General features: G+C 46.1%; 1 protein-coding gene across 8 annotated transcripts in view; it reads right to left on the reverse strand.

Moving 5' to 3' along the window:
• The window catches only part of SYNE2 (spectrin repeat containing nuclear envelope protein 2), a 348,063-nt gene that overhangs the window by 73,194 nt on the left and 258,814 nt on the right, over positions 1 to 16,055 (reverse strand). For all 8 annotated transcript variants that reach the window (XM_089522735.1, XM_089522729.1, XM_089522733.1 and 5 more), the window contains 4 exons: positions 14,080 to 14,284; positions 7,451 to 7,627; positions 5,502 to 5,624; positions 3,145 to 3,299 (listed from right to left, as the gene is read on the reverse strand). In XM_089522735.1, the coding sequence (XP_089378861.1) occupies positions 3,145 to 3,299; positions 5,502 to 5,624; positions 7,451 to 7,627; positions 14,080 to 14,284 (660 nt within the window). The remainder of the gene's footprint in view (positions 1 to 3,144; positions 3,300 to 5,501; positions 5,625 to 7,450; positions 7,628 to 14,079; positions 14,285 to 16,055) is intronic.

Genomic DNA, 16,055 nt, shown 5'->3' on the forward strand with positions numbered 1-16,055 from the left:
GTTTAGTCATCTTGGCTTCTAAAGGGATTTCAGGCTTGATTTGCTCTGTGCAGGTGTGTGTATATGCCTTCATGCTGCCTGCTGACATACAGTATAGCAACTCCATGAATTTCACAGGGTTTCCTTAGGCAAGGAATACCCAGAGGTAGTTTTGCCAGTTCCCTCCTCTGAAATATAGCCTACAGTGCCTGGTACTTGGTCGTGGTCTCCAATCAACATATTAACCAGGATGACCTTGCTTAGTTTCCATGATCAGGTGGGACCCAGGGCCTTTAGGGTATTTAGGTCCTACTTGATTTGCTCTAGTCTCTTGGACCATTTGTCTTTTTGGTACATAAAAATGTGAATCTACCATACCACCCTAAATACATTCCATTGTTTATGATTTTGGAAGCTGTTCAGGGCTAGTATTTGGATGGGAGGCCACTGGAGAACATCAGGGCTATCCAAGTAAGGCTAGAAATTAATCTTGTCTGAAACACTGGAGAGCCACTGTTGTCATTTAGAGCTGGATTAAACAGATGAAGGATCTGACTCGGTATAAGGCAAATTCCTGTATTCCTATAATGCAGGGGAGGGCAAAGTGCCCCCCAAAGCCTCCTTTTGTGCCCCTCAATTCCTCCAGAATACCTGAGTTGTCCTTTTGCTAGTACCCCAAAAGGGCTACATTTCATTCTCTAGAAGCCTCTGGGAGAAGCAGTTCACCTTTTAAAGAGGTTACATGCCCTGTTGGTACTGTTTGAACATCAAATAATACCAATTTTTAAGAATCTAACATGGTTCCCTGGACACCTGTTTTAGGCTCATCTATTTTCAGAAGTTTCCATCATTCCACGCAGTTTCCAGCGATATAAAGCTGGCCCCAGGCTCACCACAATTGTCCATCTCTACCATAAAGGCTCATTTCATGTCTGGTAAGGACCTAAGAGTAGGTCTTCCGAGCAACCATTCTCAGACAGGGAAGTTCAGAGGATGCTAGGTTTGCTCCCTTTCTCTTGTCCTTCTTTCAGCAGACAAAGACATTTTCATTCAATCATAGCAGCTAATCTGCTGTTGAAATACTTTGGCTTAGTATTGATTGCTGTGATTTGATTTTATTTATCTATTGCCTTTCAGCCCAGCAGTGCCCTGAGGCAAAACAGAGCAGATAAAAAAATGTTATATATGAAATAAAAACGTTTAAAAATAGGCAGAAATTCCTCCTTAAAATTAGTTTTAAAATTGCAGAGACGTTAAAACAGCCAGAGCAGCCAACCCTGGTTTTAAGGGCCAAAGGCCATTAGAAGCAGCAGTCTAAGTTGCCCATGAAAATCCTCAAGGAGATTGAACCAGTCTGGCTTCCTTGAATTCCACTGTCAGGGTGCCACTACAGAGAATGTCTTTAAAAGTTTACCAACCCAATTACCCCCCCCCCCCAATTTTTCATTTACTTTTGGACTGAGGATTAAATAAGATTTCTTTTTTAGCTTGTAATTTATTATTATTTGTCTTAAATGCCTTTTTCACAGAAAGTTGTTACTGAGTTGTTATGTGCCATCAGGTAGACTTTGATATAGGGTGACTCTATGAATGAGAGACCTTCAGTAGGTAACACTACATAAATATAGGGTTACTATTCCATTTTAACTGCCATAGCAATATCCTATGGGGTCCTTGGGTTTGTAGTTTAGTGAAGTGCTAGAGCTCTCTGGCTGACAATTCTAAATGCACATCCCTAAACTGCCAGTCCCTGGATTCCAAGGGACACTGCCATGCCAGTTAAAGTGGAATTGTTGTTAACTGCCCTCAAATCAACCATGACTCATGGTGACCCTGTGGATGAGACATCTCCAAGATCCCCTATCCTCCACTACTCTGCTTAGGTCCTGTAAATTCATTCCTGTGACCACTCTGATCGAGTCTATTCATCGGGTGTGTGGCTTTCCTCTCCTTCTACTATCTTATAACTTTCCTAATACTATTGTCTTTTCAGGTAAGCTGTGCCTTCTCATAATGTGTCCAAAGTATGACACCCCCAATTTGATCATCTTGGCTTCTAAGGAAATTGCAGGTTTGATCTGTTCAAGGACTCGTGTATTTTTTTAGCTGTCCATAGTATCCTAACAAATCTTCTCCAGCATCACATATCAAATGAGTTGATTTTCTTTCTGTCTGCTTTCTTTACTGTCCAGCTTTCACATCTGTACATGGTGACAGGGAAAACAATACAATACAGTGCTATAACTGTGCAGTATGAATGGGACCCCTGCTATTAATAGTCTTTCTCAGGTCCTGTAAACCCATGATTTTGGCTTCCCTGATTGAACCAATCCACCTGTAATTTGATCTTTCTCCTTGCCTACTGTCTTCCACTTTACCAAGCACCATTATCTTTTCCAATGAGTCATGTAATCTCAAGTCTTATTATATTGGCTCATTTTTCTGCCTGACAGAAAGGCAGAGTATAAAATAAATAAACAAATGAAAAGACCTGCTCCACAAACTCCATAAAAGAACACAGTTTCATGTGGATGAAGTGCCTGTATAGAAGTGTAGCTCACTATGATCAGAACCAGCCCGAGTGCTACCAAATAGAGATGTGAATAATATTCACTAATAAGAGACAGGGTTCTCAAAACACACTGGAACACCCTGTCAACCAACTGCTGTGAGATTTTCCCCTTCCTCTCTGAGAATGAAACAAGAGCTTTTTTTCCCTTTGTTAAGATTTCTGCAAATTGTACAAGAAGCCTCTGGAATAATCTAGTCTATCTTTTAAGCAAGGTGCACACAATTGCAACCACAGATAGACAACATTATTGATTTAAAAGATGAGAACAAACCATTCCATGCCCTTGCTTAATAAAACTTCATGCAACAAGGCAACAACAGTTGTAGTCTGCATAGAAATAAATGACCTTGTGAATGCAAATGCTGTTTTTGAAAATGAACCAAAATCTCCATTTGACCTGGTGAGGAGAAAATTTTGGAGACTTTTTATTCTTGCATGCAAGAAAAGAAAAGGAAGCATTTATGTCTCTACAACAAAGGACCTAGTAAATGCCATGAGAAATGAGAACCCAATTCAGCATCTCTGTTGCAAGCAACACAATGAGAACATCTGTTGCTAAGGCTTGATAGAAAGGAGAAAGCAAGTCTATCTACCTGCATTGTTCCAGAACCATGGCTGTCTTCTGAGCCCATTGCCAGTTCAGGCTCTGCAGTCTCTTTGTAGTGACATCACCGAGAGGCAACTTAAAGCTGACTTCATTCAGAGTTTCCATGTCAGGTGACAAAGCAATGAGGCTCAACATCTGGCTCTGAAAAGGAAAAGGACATGGGGGTAATATGCTCAAAAACCTAGTTTGTTTGTTTGTTTGTTTGTTTTTGTTGTTATTTTCAAATGTCCTCCCATACTCCCTCTATCTTTCTCTCTTTCTCTCTATGTATGTGGGACCATTGCTATGCGAGGTATGACTGAACAAGCTAGGAAGCTTATTGCACAAGGAAAGAAAGTGGAAATTCAGCCAGATAGTAGAGCCTTTCCACATGCCTTAACACATGATGTGGGGAGTGCTTCAGTTCTCTTCCCATGGGAGATGGTTGTAAAAGTGTGTCTTTTTTTCCAGCTGGAAAAATTCACTGAACTAAACATTTACTTTCACTACTGTCTCATACAGGAAGAGAACTGAAGAACTATAACATCATGGGGTAAGGCGCTACTTTCCAACTGAACTTTCGCTTTCTTTCTTTGTACAATAAGCTAGATCTAAATAGAATGATTTTAAACAGAGATAGCCTTTGGGTTGTTTTTTTTTTTTTAATAAAAAAAATCAGCTCCTCTTTTCATCACAGCTTGATTCAGGCACAACTGAATCAAGCTGTGATGAAGGCAGAAACCAAAATCTGTAACTAAATATTTTTCAGTTTGCTTCACAAGATGGAGCCACTGTTGTTGTCAGTAGAGTTCCTAATTAATGGGCACAGCAATGCTGCTGTGGACACTAGGATATGTCATCTGGGTTTGGAACATTTTGGGAATTATCAAGTGGCGACTGTCCTGCTCATCTTCTGAGTCTATCTGCACAGCAGAGTGGTTCCCAACCTTTTCTATGTCCCACGCCCCTAGGAAATGTTTGATTAATGTCTGCACAGTCTACAAAAGTAATACCACATTTGAAGATGAAGAAGTCTCATTTCTAATTTTTGAACCACAAATAAAACCACATGTAATATATAGGGAGATCTTGTAGCATCTTTGAGCCTAATTGAAAGAAAGAAGTTGGCAGCATGAGCTTTCAGTCTACTTCCAAAAGCATCTGAGGAAGTAGATTGAAGTCTACAAAAGCCCATGCTGCCAACTTCTTTCTTTCAGTTATAATAATCTCTCTCTGACTATAATAATAATAATAATAATAATAATAATAATAATAATAATAATAGTTTTTATTTATATTTCCTGCCTCTCCTATGGATCGAGGCGGGATTAAATCAGTAAAATAATACAATACAAATACAAAATATAATCAATAAAATATTAATATTGAAATGCAAACATTCCTATTAGTTCTATAAAATGGCAGTTTGTCTCAAAGGTGCTACAAGATGTCTCTACATACTTATTCTACAGACCAACATAGCTATATCTTTTAATTCTACCACATACAATATGATGGGTGAACAAACTGAACTTAAATAAAACCCTAAATTTTTTTAACTCAGTCATAAAATGCAAATCTAAGGCCCAGTACACCGCGTCCTGGCGGTGATAGTAGGGCTCAGGAGCGTGCACCAACCACATGCTCCCAAGCCTTACTACATGTGGGCAGCGCCATTTTTGAGCAGCACCAACCACATAGGGACCGTATGGATGACGTGTGGGCATCTGAGTGCCCACATGTCTCCAACATGAAGCGGTTTCATAATGGTACAACATCCCAGCCTGTGTGAATAGGTAGGTTTTAACCTGCCAGCGGAAGGCCATCAAGGAGGGAGCAATTCTAATCTCCCTGGGCAGGGAGTTCCAGAGTCTAGGGGCAGCCACCAAGAATGCCCTTTCTCATGTCCCTACCAACCGTGCTTGTGATGGTGTTAGGACGGAGAGAAGGGCCTCTCATGAGGATCTCAGAGCCCTGATCGGTCTGCCAAATAGTGTGGACCTGAGCTATATAGAGCTTTATAGGTAATAACCAGCACCTTGAATTGTTCCTGGAAACAAACTGGCAGCCCATGAAGCTGTTTCAGCAGGGGCATTGTGTGGTCTCTGTAATCTGCCCGTTAGCAGTCTGGCAGCAGCTCTTGTACCCCCTGGCATAGAGTCTAGGAGGGCTGTTCTGCTGGGGTAGTTCCTCCTAGGGGAATTTTAAATACTCCAGGGATCGTTTGTTTTTACTTTGGGTGAAGCTGAGCTTTGGAGAATCTTTGGAGGGTCTCAGGTCTTCTAATGTCAGGTTTGGGGCTACATTTCCCCCCAGTCTCCACTCTTCTTATTAGCTATTACAATTGCATGGATTTAGGCTTACCATGAGTCGATCTGAGTCTTTATCTTCTTCATGTAGATGATTCAGTGCTTCTGTATATCCTTTAATGTGGTTTTCCAGTTTTTCTAAACAATTTTCAAAGCTCTCTAGTTGCAAAAGACCAAACTGAGGAAAGAAATTAATACACAGAAGTTTTTGATCTGAGTTAAATTTAAGTGCCCAAAGGAGAAGTAAAGAGCTCATATACATTCATCACACAATTTATTAACTGTGCCAAATTCTTACGCTTTTGCTGTAATCCTGAGATTCCAACAGAAATATACCATTAGGTATCTAGCTTTCATATTTGTGGAGATAGGGCCAAAGCTCAGCACATTTAAATCCTATGTGGTGATCTCTTGTCTAACAACCCAAAAAAAGCTAAAATGTTGAGGTTTTGTTTTTAGAAATCAAATATTCAAAAATACCTGATTTTGGCTGGATTGTTTTAAAAAATTGTGGCATGTTACTAATTGTTTATCAGTTTACAATCGGTGTGACAAACTGCAACTCACAGCTTTTAAAATGAATTTTTTTTAAAAAACCCACAACCCATGGTTTACATTTCATAGAAACTAACACTGGAATTCTGTTGGTGCTTTACATTGGCGTGGCATTCTGTTATGCCAATATACTGCATTTTACAGGGGTGAGCAGTGGGAGATGGAAGAAAGCAGAGAAAACCCTCATACTCTGGACAGAAAGCTGCCCTGATGGTTTCTGAGCATCTTGAGATCTGACAGATTGAATTTCTTGCCTGACTGTGAAGACTTTTTATGCCCTGTGTTCCATTACTGCTGCATCTAGTAGTATGAAATTTCTGTAATTTTAAAGCCATGGGGAGCAAAATTGTAAAAGTACAGTTTATTAAGAATATAATTTCAAATTGTACTTACTTAAAAAAAAGTTGGGTTTTTTTTGTTACAAATGGAACTACCTGGTCCTGAAATAAAGAATACCTCAACGATAAAATACCAGTTACTATAATGAATCCCATCGTCTAGTTCAGATGACGCAGGCCAAAGCCCCAGGACTGGATTGGGCCCAATCCTGCCAGACAGGGTGTGGATCCAAATTATCTAGTCTGATCCTGGGGTAAACAGACACTACCCTCGTGGTAATTTACCCTCTGGTATGCTGCAGAGCAGGCCTGCAAAACTTATGGCGGGGGGGGTTGGTTGTGATGGCACATGTGGCCCGCCAAAGGGTTTTGGGTGGCCCATGAGGATGTGGAACAATTTCAAGGCTCCTCCACTACTCAGCCCTCTCCCACTGTCGCTCACCCTTCTCTTCAGGAGAAAGCAGGGCAGCAGAGGAGTCTTGCAGGGCAAGCATCTGCCCGTCCGTCCGTCCTCCTCCACCGGAACTTCTCCTCAGGAGAAAGCTGAGCAGTGGTGGAGCCCTGCTCTCCCAGGCCTTCAGCTGCCTCCCCAGAGACAGATAAAGGCATGGGAGGGTGGGGGAAGAGTAGGAACAGGGGCATGCCTGTTCCTACTCTTCCCCCGCCTTCCCGTATTTCTGTGTGCCCTCAGAAATGGCCTTGCCATAGGTTCACCACCACGGCTATGAGAGAAGAGATTCCACCTAAATGTTAGGAAGAACCTCCTGATAGTAAGAGCGGTTTGACTTGGGGTGGGGGGGGGTGGGTGGGTGGAAACCTGCATTTCCCCCCATGCATTCACATTTCTAGCTGTGCCTATGGCCTTCAACTGATGTGACACGACAGCAATTGCTGCAACACTGTCACTGTCTATGCCAGCATTAATTACAAAATCCAACAGGATCTTGACAAATCTATTAATGGAAACTTGATGCCACTGGAAGTTATCTCTAGCGGGCAGAAGGGTAACCCCAACTACCATGTTAAGAAATATCATGCAAACACTCCCTTTTCCCTTCCTGGAAACACTTAGGTCTCACTGTTAACAGTAAAATAACCTTTTGAGAAATACCTGGAATTCATTTCCTTTCATCTGCAGCATCTTCTCCAAATGGGATATCTTTTGAAGTGGTTGGAGTTTCTCCAGAAGAGGCTGTGCTGCTGGCTCTACTAGCTGAGTAATTTTATCTGCCATATCAGAAGCCTGGAGACATTTTCTTTTGATGTTTTGAAGGCCAAACTGTAGTTTCTAGAAGGAATGCAAAATAAATCAAGGGGGGAAAAAAATAAAGGCTCTGAAAAAAAAGGGTTTAGGTTGTAATTTGAGAACAAGAAATCTCCAGGCCCATCTTTCTATCCTTATATTGGAGATATCATTCCAAACATTGGTTAACTGCTTTAAGCAGTGGTCCCCAAACCCTTTTGGGCTACTGCCCCTTTCCTTTTCAGTGTGCCAGTCTGGGTTTCAGCGGGAAACTGTCCCTCTGAACCCTGATTAGCTCCAGCCCAGTCATGCAGTCCATGACTGTGTCTCAACCCCTGGCATTGGTCTATTGGATTCCAGGAGAAGGTCTACTCTAGAGTAAGTATAGCCGTTAGTATTGCCTCAAACTTTTCCTGGAACCAAAGCCACGTGGATACCAAGGGTCCACTGCATGTTTCAAAGATTATATAATGAGTGGTCATAAATTACCCTTTTGGTACAATGAGCAAAACCTAGTTTCATTAAGTTCTTTCAAAAGTAATTTGGCAAGAATGCACAGGTTTTATGCCAATTCTTACATTTTCTTTTAAAGCAACAAATGAGCAATGTCACATCTAACACTACAAGTTATTTTTTAAAGATGCAACTAATAATGACAACAGTTTAAAAAAAAACACTGTTAACAGTTAACAGGAATGATTTAGGATGAAAATATACTAGCTGCTGTTCTCCATTAAGCAGAGCTCAGAATGGGGGTGGCCCATGGCTTCAACAGGGATTTCCCTCATCTTAAAATGAAGGAGTGACATTTGTATCCTGTTTGGAGCAGAAGCTGCTGGTGGCTCAAAGCAATATACAGGAAAAGGAAGATAGAACTTTTAGGATATAATCTAAATATACCGGCAAGGGAATAAGCCCTGTTGAATACAAACACTTATATTCAAACTTAAAAACAAAATTTAAACTTTTTAATAAAAAAAAGTTCACCACAAATTCATCCAGTGAAATACAACAGGATAACGTGAGTCAGAAAACGTCTGAATAAATGCAGAGATATAGAAACAGGGGATTCTCTAAAGAGGCAGGAAATTCCAACCAGCTGCTGCTATTTTCTGAAAAGGCTGTCATGCAGGTTGCTTGAGACTACACTTGTTATAAATATTGGAACTGCAAACAAAGGATCCTGAAAGAAAACAATGACTTATGACTAGTCACCAGAAGGCAATCCAGGTACGGAATTAAAACCAACCATGGAGCCCAATACTGCATGTGCAGACTCAAAAGTAAGACTGTTGTGTCCAATGGTGCGTACTCCTAGGAAAGCATCCATAGGCTTGCAGCCTTACAGTCTCACATGAACACATGCCCTGTCCCTTATCATCCTACAAATTCACTGAGGTCTTCTGAACAGGTGCATCTGGTGGTTTCACAGGAGCCTGAGTCTGAGATCTGTTTAAAGACCAGCAAGTATAGAATATTTAATATAAGGGCAGGCAAAGTTTGGCCCTCCAGTAATTCATGTATAAAGCCCTAAAAGCCCAAGCCAGAAAAAGCAAATGGTGAAGAATGCTGGGAGCTGAGTCTAACAACTTCTGGAGAGCCACACTGTGCTCAACCCTACTTTAGCATATTGGCCACCAGCTTATGAAATGCCTTGTGCCACAGGAGAGCTAAAGCATTTCTCTTATTATGGTCTTTGCTTTAAGACAAATCATATCTGGACTAATACAGTTATACTAACAAATTTGTTATTGCTGTATTTCCTTCCTTTTTTGCAATTAACTGCACACTGTTCCCTGATGTTTCATGTGGATTTCTTTATACATACTGGAAATAGAAAGTATTTACCAATGTTCTGTGAGACAGGACAGGGTCTGCCTGTCCAGAGTTAAGGAAAGTTACTTTTTTGCACTATAACTCCCAGCTAGCATGAGAGATTCTGGGAGATGTATTCCAAACATCTGAGCCTGGCTGTGAGCATGGAAACCCAACCTCTTCATTCCATTACGTGGGTTAACTCCCTTTAACTTCCTGTTTATAAGCGATTAAGTACACAAAGAGAATTAAGAGCCCAATCCAAAACTTGTAGCTTGGCAGTTTTTCTTTCTGGGTGAGGATGAGGACATCTCTTTCTGAAGTATACAATTTAATACAATTTTCACTTAACACCAGCTATCCAGAAGATCGTGCTTTTTTGGATGAGAATCACAGCTGTGCTGTTAATGGGCATAAAGCAGGAATAAAATGCTAATTTACTGCCATTAAGAAGAAATTTTACCAGTATAACTAATACAACCACGCTCCCTAAGCCCTTTCTCTGCTCTGCAACCATGCCCTTCAGGCCAAATGAATCCCTTACATTTAAAGCAATCTATTTTTTAAAATTTCTTTCCATTAGGTTTCCATGCAATTTATTAAGGCTGAAAACACATTTGTATCCACTCATTAACCAAAAAACACAAATGCACAGAACTTTACTGTCAGTCTGTCGTCAATCTCACCTAAAACTGTTAGCAGAGAGGGGGGAAAAGGTTAGACTTAAAAGCACATCAAGTGGCTGAACAGATTCCTAACAGCCATTCACAACTGAAAAGGGTGTTAAAAAAAAACAACCTACCACCCCATCCATTATGGTTCTTCTTTGGCATTATTCTTTACAAAAGAGAAAATAATTGTTTGGTTCTCTTCCACAGATATTGGGAAGGGACTACTATTAGCACCAGGTGGATTTAATAGCTGCTTTGTATCTGACAAAATTATCCTGGTTTTTCATTGTGAGAGAGTGACACGGAATTGTTCCCCTGCAAAGCCTCTTCTAGATATCATCTAAGAAGACAGCTGAAGCATTTCCATCAATGCTGCACTACTTAGGGGGATCCGTTGCAGCCATCTACTTAAGTACATGGGAAGAAGACTTTAAAATACTTCATTTTAAAAACTTCAGTGGGCTGCCAGTGAGATCCATGTCAGTAGGCCTAGTGAATCTGTTTCTGGTTTTAGATCATGCTTTAAAAGAGCTATCCGAGGTTGCATCTGCACTGGAGAAATAGGTTGCCACCACTTTAACTGTCTTGGCTCAATGCTATGGAATTCTGGGAACTGTGGTTTGTTGTGACACCAGAGCTCTCTGGCAGAGAAGTATAAATGTTTCACATGGAAGCTACCAGCCACCACAGGTTGTATCCCACATTCTCCCTTGTTTTTATTCATGCAAGATCAGAGGAGCTAGGGCTTGTTATGTCAAAGCCACGGGACATTTTCATTAGACAAGGATTATCTTGGCTCAGCCATGAAACCTCACTGGGTGACCTTAGGCAAGTCAGTCTCTCAGCCTCAGAGGAGAGCAACAGCAAACACCCTCTGAAGAAACCTGCCAAGAAAAACCTTTGATAGGTTCACCTTAGGGTCATCATAACTGGGAACAACTTGAAGGCACAAGAACATCTGATGTCCCCACCTTAAGCTTCTCTTTGACTTCTGAGTTTAGCTGAAGTTCCACTCTTAGCTGGAGGAGAAATGGATTTCCCCCACAAAAGTGTTAACACTGTGGTCCATTCATGTTCTAATTCAAAATATTTTGAGGGTGCTTGGTCATGGGATGGCAAGATCCATTAGCTTTACAAAAGGCTTTCTCTGGTGCAGATGAAACACTTTTGGAAATGGGAACACAACTGTTATGAGCCAAACAGGTAGTTTCCCACTGAGCTGTCATCACTTCTTCAGCAGCCTTTCTGGCAAGATGCTATCCTTCAGGGGTACTTCAGGGCCATTTTTATGAACACAGATACTCTGGGAGCTACACAGACTATAAAAAAATAAAACAAACAAACAAAAAGCAAAGTGAACTGAAGTCCACCTCTCGTTCTTCAAACAAAATTGGTATTTTTTATGTGAACAGCACAGGGAGGCCTATAACCTTTTTAAAAGGTAAAAACAAAAGTGGATGGTGGTAGTTAATGATGAGTTCTATACTTCTGTATTATTTGAGTGTTTATCATGCTTTGGAACAGGGGTCGGCAACCTCCGGCCCGCGGGCCGGATGCGGCCCGCGAAGGCCTGGCCGCCGGCCCCCGGCTGCCCCTGCCGCCGCCGCCGCCGCCGCTGCGGCCGCCCGTCGCGGCTTTTCGCCGCTCTGGGCGCCGCCATTTTGGGCGGCAAAATGGCGGCGAAGTCTCGCGTGACCTTCCCTGAGGTCGCGCGAGACTTCGCCGCCATTTTGGGCGAAAAAATGCCGGCGCCCATAGCGGCCTCTGGGGCTATGGGCGCCGCCATTTTTTCGCCCAAAATGGCGGCAAAGTCTCGCGCGACCTCAGGGGAGGTCGCGCGAGACTTCGCCGCCATTTTGCCGCCCAAAATGGCGGCGCCCAGAGTGGCCGCCGCGGCAGCAGCGGCAATGGCGGCGGGCCTCTAGGAGGCCCGCTACCATCTCTGGGACCCTCCAGGAGGGCTCCCAGGGCGGCAGGGGGCCTCTGGGAGGCCCGCTGCCGTCTCTGGGACCCTCCAGGCGAGCTCCCAGGGCGGCAGGGGGCCTCTGCAGGGCCCTCTGCCATCCCTGGGGCCCTGCTTTAGGGCTCCCAGGGTGGCAGGGGGCCTCTGCAGGGCCCCCTGCCACCCTGGGAGCCCTCCTGCAGGGCCCCAGGGATGGCAGAGGGCCTCTGCGGGGCCCGCTGCCATCCCTGGGGCCCTGTTTTAGGGCTCCCAGGGTGGCAGGGGGCCTCTGCAGGCCCTCTGCCATCCCTGGGGCCCTGCAGGAGGGCTCCCAGGGTGGCAGGGGGCCTCTGCGGGGCCCGCTGCCATCCCTGGGGCCCTGCTTTAGGGCTCCCAGGGTGGCAGGGGGCCTCTGCAGGCCCTCTGCCATCCCTGGGGCCCTGCAGGAGGGCTCCCAGGGCGGCAGGGGGCCTCTGCAGGGCCCGCTGCCATCCCTGGGGCCCTGCTTTAGGGCTCCCAGGGCGGCAGGGGGCCTCTGCGGGGCCCGCTGCCATCCCTGGGGCCCTGCTTTAGGGCTCCCAGGGTGGCAGGGGGCCTCTGCAGGCCCTCTGCCATCCCTGGGGCCCTGCAGGAGGGCTCCCAGGGCGGCAGGGGGCCTCTGCAGGGCCCGCTGCCATCCCTGGGGCCCTGCTTTAGGGCTCCCAGGGTGGCAGGGGGCCTCTGCACGGCCCTCTGCCATCCCTGGGGCCCTGCAGGAGGGCTCCCAGGGCGGCAGGGGGCCTTTGCGGGGCCCGCTGCCATCCCTGGGGCCCTGCTTTAGGGCTCCCAGGGTGGCAGGGGGCCTCTGCAGGGCCCTCTGCCATCCCTGGGGCCCTGCAGGAGGGCTCCCAGGGTGGCAGGGGGCCTCTGCGGGGCCCGCTGCCATCCCTGGGGCCCTGCTTTAGGGCTCCCAGGGTGGCAGGGGGCCTCTGCAGGGCCCTCTGCCATCCCTGGGGCCCTGCAGGAGGGCTCCCAGGGTGGCAGGGGGCCTCTGCAGGGCCCTCTGCCATCCCTGGGGCCCTGCAGGAGGGCTCCCAGGGTGGCAGGGGGCCTCTGCGGGGCCCGCTGCCATCCCTGGGGCCCTGCTTTAGGGCTCCCAGGGTGGCAGGGGGCCTCTGCAGGGCCCGCTGCCATCCCTGGGGCCCTGCTTTAGGGCTCCCAGGGTGGCAGGGGGCCTCTGCAGGCCCTCTGCCATCCCCGGGGCCCTGCAGGAGGGCTCCCAGGGCGGCAGGGGGCCTCTGCAGGGCCCTCTGCCATCCCTGGGGCCCTGCTTTAGGGCTCCCAGGGTGGCAGGGGGCCTCTGCAGGGCCCTCTGCCATCCCTGGGGTCCTGCAGGAGGGCTCCCAGGGTGGCAGGGGGCCTCTGCAGGGCCCTCTGCCATCCCTGGGGCCCTGCTTTAGGGCTCCCAGGGTGGCAGGGGGCCTCTGCAGGGCCCTCTGCCATCCCTGGGGCCCTGCAGAGGCCCCCTGCCACCCTGGGAGCCCTCCTGCAGGGCCCCCTGCCGCCCTGGGAGCCCCCAGCTTTTTTGCTGGTCTCTGACGGGGCCTAGGGCCCCGTCAGGGGCCAGCAAAAATGGGGAGGCCTGGCCCCCGGAGGGTGGAAGCTCCGCCCCCGGCATGCAGCCCCGCCCCTGGAGGGTGGAAGCTCCACCCCCCAGCACACAGCCCCGCCCCGGAGGGTGGAAGCTCCACCCCCGGCATGTGGCCCCGCCCCAGAGGGTGGAAGCTCCACCCCTGGCACGTGGCCCCGCCCTGGAGGGTCGAAGCTCCACCCCCCAGCTTCGGCCCCCCAGTCGCCTGAGGGACAGCAACCCGGCCCCCGGCTCAAAAAGGTTGCCTACCCCTGCTTTGGAATAAATTTGTACATATTTCTGTTGTTCCTAGATTGTGTATGGCATCCTGAGCAAAGAGATGGGTTCTTAAATTGTTCTTAATAATTAACTAAATAGAAGTTGGATGGGTCTTAATTTCTGCCTTTTCATTATCCTTCCTGCCTACTGGCAACCATGCCTTGGAATCCCATGAACCTACCTTCAAGTCCTGTGCCTTCTCTTTAAAGAAGTCTCTTGTACAGCCTGCAGGTATATTTAGCACCAAAAGGGAATTGCATCGTTCTTCATGTCTGTCCAGTTTTGCAGTCACCTCAGCATACAAACCAATATACGATTCCCAAAGGGGCAGATAAGTTTGCACTTTCTGTAGCTGATCTTCAATTTCTCTGTTTATCAATGCCCACCTATCAAAAATGAAAAATAAAATGCTATCAGAGAGAGCACTTCATTCTTTTTAACCCTCTCCTTAATTTCATTAAAATAATAACTAAAAAATCTCACAGTGGCTTATGAGTGTGCTTATTTGATTGCGGGTGTATCTACACTGCAGAATTAAAGCAATTTGACACCACTTTAACTGCCATGACTCTGTCCTGTGAAATTTTGGGATTTGTAGTTTGGTGAAGTATTCAGCCTCATCTGTCAGAGAGCTCTAGTGCCCCACCAGACTACAATTCCCACTATTCTGTAGGGTAGAGTTGTGACAGTTGAAGGGGTGTCAATCTGCTTTAATTCTGCAGTGTGGATACACTCTGAGTCAATTCAGCTGTACTGTGACCTTCTTGCATTCCTACTATCTTCCATTCTCAGTTCTACACATTAACAATGTGAAGGTGTTTGAGCATGTGAGAACGTTCAGAGTAACACCAGAGTAACACCAACAGGAGACTACACTATTAGGTCTATCAAGAGTCTAGACTGTAAAATATACAACATATAAAATATAGAATAAATTGCTATGTAACCTTAAGAACACTAAGAATAAATCAAATATTTACTTATAGCCTGGCAGAAGCAACTATGGCTACATCAAGCTAGCTCCAGTTGTTACAGAGGTAGCCAAGGGACCTGACCAAGCTGAAGCAAAGGACAATAGCAAAGGAGTGAAATAGATGAGTGGCAAGGCCTGGGACTGCAGTGACTACACAACCCGCTCTCAAAGCAGATCACTGCTGTGGTCCTTGATGGCCTGCCGGCAGGAGCATTTTTTACTGCTCTTTTTTATTGTGGCTTCCAGCTGCTTCAGGGGCACGTGTCATCTGAACGCCATGCCCCCAAAGCAGCTGGAAGCCACTTCTTTTGGCCCATCTGTTTGAATGCAGCAGTCATGATAACAGAAGCCACAAGGGAAAGACAGTTGGATATACATTGTAAGCCAGCCCAGAGGTCAAGAATCCAAATAAATCCATAAGCAGGAAACACATAAAATGAGAGAGAGTGAAGAACACTCTCAACAACAAAAAATTTCAGTAGTGGCTGTGGGATTTTTGGTTGTGGGAGTGGGGTCCAGAATGGATCCCCCGCATAAGGGAAGGGCCCACTGTAGTAGCAAAACACACTTGGAGGACACCAGTTGGTGAAAGCTGCACTAGACCTAGAGAATAAGACACCTCGGACCCAAAACATATGGGCAGGAAAAAGCAGCATCTGGGCATTTGGGGAGGTGAGGCATACAGACGATGTATGCCCTCAGAATGGCCAGAAGCTGCGTGAGGAGCATGGTCGATGGGGAACAGCCGGCCCAAAAAGGAGAGGCAAAAAACGCTCCTGCTGGTATTCTATTCGGGACTGTGGCAGTGGCCTGCTTCTAGAGTGGGCTATCCAGCTGCCACCGTCCCACAATGATCAGGGGCTGACCAGGGCTGGATTGGCTAGGGTCCACTCCAAGCTGCCAGTCTGCTTCGTCCCTAGATGAGGCTGTCAGAGTCCCCAAACTGATTTTCATGGAATGTTGAAGGTGGGTGTGGACATATTCTAGAGAATCAAGATTACAATGGGAAGAGTGTTTTCCTTGCCTCTTGTCTAGGTGCCTAAACATTAACTTAACAGATATCTGACTTACTTAATTGTCACTGTATCCATGTGGCTCTTCAGATGTTGCTGGACTGCAAATCCAAGCAGCCCCAGCCAGCACAGCCAATGGTAAGGAATACTGGGAGTTAAAGTCTCTAAATA

Source organism: Sceloporus occidentalis, unplaced genomic scaffold (genome assembly GCF_023333645.1).
Source record: "Sceloporus occidentalis isolate IW3139 unplaced genomic scaffold, rSceOcc1.0.p SCAF_4, whole genome shotgun sequence".
Lineage (NCBI taxonomy): Eukaryota > Metazoa > Chordata > Lepidosauria > Squamata > Phrynosomatidae > Sceloporus > Sceloporus occidentalis.